We start from the raw sequence: 5,000 nt of genomic DNA on the forward strand, positions 1-5,000 counted from the left end.
ACCTCCCCTACACCTGCCCAACACCTTCCTCACACCTCCTCACACCTCCCCAACACCTCCCTCACACCTCCTCAGACTTCCCCAACACCTCCCTCACAACCTCCCTCAGACCTCCCCAACACCTCCCTCACACCTCCCCTACACCTCCTCAGACCTCCCCAACACCTTCCTCACACCTCCCCTACACCTCCCCAACACCTCCCTCACACCTCCTCAGACTTCCCCAAAACCTCCCTCACACCTCCCCTACACCTCCTCACACTTCCCCTACACCTCCCTCACAACCTCCCTCACACCTCCCCTACACCTCCTCACACCTCCCTCACACCTCCCCTACACCTCCTCACACCTCCCTCACACCTCCCATACACCTCCCTCTGTCTGTCTTTGTGTCTGTCTCTATAACCCTTGTAAAGTGCCTAAGATTATTCTATTTCTTTTGTCTTTTCATTATTGTGGAGTGCTGTGTTTCTATGCTGTGTTTCTGTGCTGTTTCTTTGCTGTTTGTATGCTGTGTTTCTATGCTGTGTTTCTGTGTTTTGTTTCTGTGCTGTGTTTCTTTGCTGTGTTTCTGTGCTGTGTATCTGTGCTGTTTCTATGCTGTGTTTTTTGCTTTGTTTTTGTGCTGTGTTTCTATGTTGTGTTTCTGTCCTGTGTTTCTATGCTGTGTTTTTTTGCTGTGTTTCTATGCTGTGTTTCTGTGCTGTGTTTGTAATCTGATAGCGGTACTGCAGTTTCAACTGGGCTCAGAAGACAACTAAAGAGAGAAAATATAGAAAAATATTTCTCTCTCATTATTTTCCCCTACCAACCCCTTCCCAGCTTCTCTTCCTCACACACACACACACACACACACACACACACACACACACACACACACACACACACACACACACACACACACACACACACACACACACACACACACACACACATTTGTATGCCCTCATGCTGTGGATGGTTATTTTCTGAGATGTCTAACAGTTGTAATTCACACAGTGGATTGTTTGAGAGGAAAATATCCACCTATAACCATGTTTCAGGTGTAGGGAACCAGTGATAAAGACTCAGACCCATTATCAAGTCTAATACCATCTGGTCTCACATGCTCATAAAACACGCGCACACACACACACACACACACACACACACACACACACACACACACACACACACACACACACACACACACACACACAAACAAACACACCCAGAGAAATGATATCTGCGTAGCATCCTGCTCCACCTGAATCGGCCTCGTCGTCTGATTAAGCTGTCATGACCAGACCCAACTGTTTGAGGGTTAATGTGTGTGTGTGTGTGTGTTTCTGAATAAATAACACAGGGATGTATAAACAACTAGGGGCGTGTGTGTTCTCTGACAGTAGAGTGTGCGTGTATACACATTTAACTGTGGTGTAACTGACAAGAACTCCTTCTCACATGAGCTCTCCTGAAGGCAGTCATTGGAGGTAATGTAATGTTTGCATATGTGTGTGTGTGTGTGTGTGTGTGTGTGTGTGTGTGTAGTCTAGAGACACCATTTGGAATATCTCTGAAATATCTATGAGAGGGTGAGAGAGAGAGACATACAGACAGACAGACAGAGAGACAGACAGACAGAGAGAGACAGACAGACAGAGAGAGAGAGAGAGAGAGAGACTTTGTCTGAGGTTTACTGTATATGATTGACAGTGAACAGGTATTCCCTACTGTTCTCCATTCCTGAGCTGATGCTGCATGAGAAAGACAGTGAGAGAAAGTGAGGGTGTCTGTACAAGATGGGTACAGGAAGTGAGAGTGAGAGAGAGAGAGAGAGAGAGAGCAGAGAGACAGACAGGTTTATAGTCCACGTATCAGAATACCTGTGATTTTACAGGAACACACACACCAGTTAAGCAGTATGGAGTGAGGCATCACACACACACACACACACACACACACATCGGTGCTGCAGACCCAGATGAGAACATCTAGGAAAGCTGTTTACCTTTGTTTTTAGGATTATTATTTTTTCCTCCGCATTTATGCTCCAGAACATTCCACTGTGCAACCTCTCTCGCTGACTCACTGTGTGTGTGTGTGTGTGTGTGTGTGTGTGTGTGTGTGTGTGTGTGTGTGTGTGTGTGTGTGTAGAAAAACCCAGGCTGCAACACTCTTTCTTTTATAAATAGTAACTAAAAATGTTCTTTGTTGTTGTTGCTGTGACCTGGTGTCACCTGGTACAGATCATCTGTACAGATGAACTGCACTGCAGAGGAGAGCTGCAGATGGCAGTGTGAGGGTGCTGATTAGGTCTGTGGTGAAAAAATCGATTTTCCGATTCAGAATCGATTCGCATATGACGATCTGATAATCGATTTGTACGTCCAAAGATCGATTTTTTAGTGAACTTTTACCCCCGCCTCGTCACTGAATTCACGCAGGCGTGCTCGGTCTAACTAACTGTAAAACAACATGGCGTCGGACAGTGCCGGTAAAGACGATAGTCAAATCGGCAATCTAAAAACAGAAGGACAGTTTATCCAGTGTCAGTGACTATTTACAGTTAGTCCATGTCACTGACAGTTTACCCAGTGTTTTTACAGTTTAAAAAAGTTTAAAATGTTCTTGTAACGTTGGGCGCAAGGCGATGGACGAGACAGAATCCTTTGCACTTTCCAAATCGTTACGTTTATTACATTTACCGAAGCACAGACAGCGCACATAAAACACATTTACATAGAACATGTGTGACTCAAACAACGACGAGCACAGGACGCTGCGCGAACGCACATTAAGTAGACAAACCACATAAACTCCACGTGATGACGAGAGCCACAGGTGAGACGGATTATCACAAGACGCACCCACACCCACGGAGATCCACAGACGCAGACAACGTTAACACACGCCCAACAGGGAGGGGTCGGGGACCGTAACATGACAGTTCTGTTCTTATATTCTCACTTTAAAGAAAAATACACGTTTACATTTTATACTTTCAGTTTATTAAGTGTGAGCACTTTTAAAATAAAAATGCATTTGGTAGCAACAGCTTTTGGGTGAATTCTTAATTATTTCAATCATAATAATAATGCACTGGTTCGTGTCCCAGTAGGAGTCCACTGTTGCAGACATAGACACCTCAAAGATGTCCTCTGTTTATTGTCCTGGATTACCTTTCTTGAAGGTAGATTTATGATTACCCTTTTCACCAGTCTTCCAGCCATCAGTAACTACCAACTACCAGTAACTATTTGCTGATTAATATCGATATAATACTAGTTTTAACATGTTGCTTCTGTACATAGTCAGGAAACAGCTCAAATACATTTTTAATAACACTAAACCCCGAATTGGATCGAATCGGATCAAATCGATTAAATCGGATTAAATCGAAATAAATCGATTCTTAATTTTCAGAATCGGAATCGGATCGATTCTTGGAATTTGAATCGATACCCAGCCCTAATGCTGATGGAAACATGATGGTGTGTGTGTGTGTGTGTGTGTGTGTGTGTGTGTGCATTGTGTGTGTAGATTTACACAAGAATGCTTTAGACAACATTGTCTGCTATATGCAATAATTTTGAAATGCAATAATTGAAGTATTATTCTGTTGCGTCTGCAGGGCAGCGACAGACCACAATGTGGACAACACTACAGCCATGCTGAGGGAGTGGCTGAAGGAGGCTCAGAGGAGATACCACTACATGGAATGGAGACCTATGGAGGAACCAAGGTAACATACTACATTAAAATTACATACTACATACTGCATACTACATACTACATATTGCATACTACATACTACATATTGCATACTGCATACTACATACTGCATACTACATACTACATGTTGAACAAACAGGGACAAGTCACCCATAAATAGACAACACCTTACAGCCAGTGTGAATAAATACATTAATACAATCACGACACCTTTCAGCAAGTTTTAGCTAATTCCACATCATGGAGACCAAGAATGAATGAAACTCTATCCAGAGTGGCGTTGTGGAAAAGTGGCCAATTCTAGAACAGTAGCCAATTCTAGAACAGTGGCCAATTTTAGAACAGTGGCCAATTCTAGAACAGTGGCCATATTGGATAGGTGTGGTTGGCATTTTTCCATGGACCCTGAGGTTTGATCTGCAGTGGTAGAAACTGCAATTCTGGGAGTTTTAGAATCTATAACATTTGGAATCTGCTTTCCTTTAACTCATGATACCCTAGTGGAATCTTACAGACAGAAAGTATATGCACACACACACACACACACACACACACACACACACACACACACACACACACCACACACACACACATTCCAGCCATGCCTGGGACAGAGCTAGCAGTGTTTTGTGGTGCTGCTGTGTGTAGCGCGTATACGGATGAGTGGGGCCCAAAGCACTGGCCTCCATCACGTTTCAACCACCTGCTCAAGCTCCGCCAAGCCGCTCTGAAAGCAGCTCGCCACCACTGGGCTGACTACATACTGGTGAGAGTCCTGTATCCTTCCACCACTGGATGTCAGAAAATAGTTCTTCATTGAACTAACTTGTGTGAATTTTTATAACTCTCTCTGTCTCTCTCTCTCTCTCTCTCCCATTTTGTGGACAGTGATAACCTCTTTTTATAATTCCCTCCCTCTCTCTCTCCCTCTATCTCCCTCTCTCTCTCTAGTTTGTGGACAGTGATAACCTCTTTTTATAACTCCTCCCTCTCTCCCTCCCATTTTCTCTCTCTCTCTCTCTCTCTCTCTCTCTCTCTCTCCAGTTTGTGGACAGTGATAACCACTTTTTATAACTCCCTCCCTCTCTCCCTCTTTCTCTCTCCCTCCCTCTCTCTCCCTCCCTCTCTTTCTCTCTCTCTCTCACTCTCTCTCTCTCTCCCAGTTTGTGGACAGTGATAACCTCTTTTTATAACTCCCTCTCTCTCTCCCTCTTTCTCTCTCCCTCCCTCTCTCTCTCCCTCTCTCTCTCTCTCTCTTTCTCTCTCTCCCTCCCTCTCTCTTTCTC

At 44.2% G+C, this 5,000-nt stretch overlaps 1 protein-coding gene across 1 annotated transcript in view; it reads left to right on the forward strand.

Moving 5' to 3' along the window:
* colgalt2b (collagen beta(1-O)galactosyltransferase 2b) overlaps nucleotides 1-5,000 on the forward strand; it is a 40,037-nt gene that overhangs the window by 13,480 nt on the left and 21,557 nt on the right. The window contains exons 2-3 of the mRNA XM_077004315.1: nucleotides 3,614-3,724; nucleotides 4,363-4,480. Of these exons, the coding sequence (XP_076860430.1) occupies nucleotides 3,614-3,724; nucleotides 4,363-4,480 (229 nt within the window). The remainder of the gene's footprint in view (nucleotides 1-3,613; nucleotides 3,725-4,362; nucleotides 4,481-5,000) is intronic.

This window comes from Brachyhypopomus gauderio, chromosome 4, assembly GCF_052324685.1.
Source record: "Brachyhypopomus gauderio isolate BG-103 chromosome 4, BGAUD_0.2, whole genome shotgun sequence".
Lineage (NCBI taxonomy): Eukaryota > Metazoa > Chordata > Actinopteri > Gymnotiformes > Hypopomidae > Brachyhypopomus > Brachyhypopomus gauderio.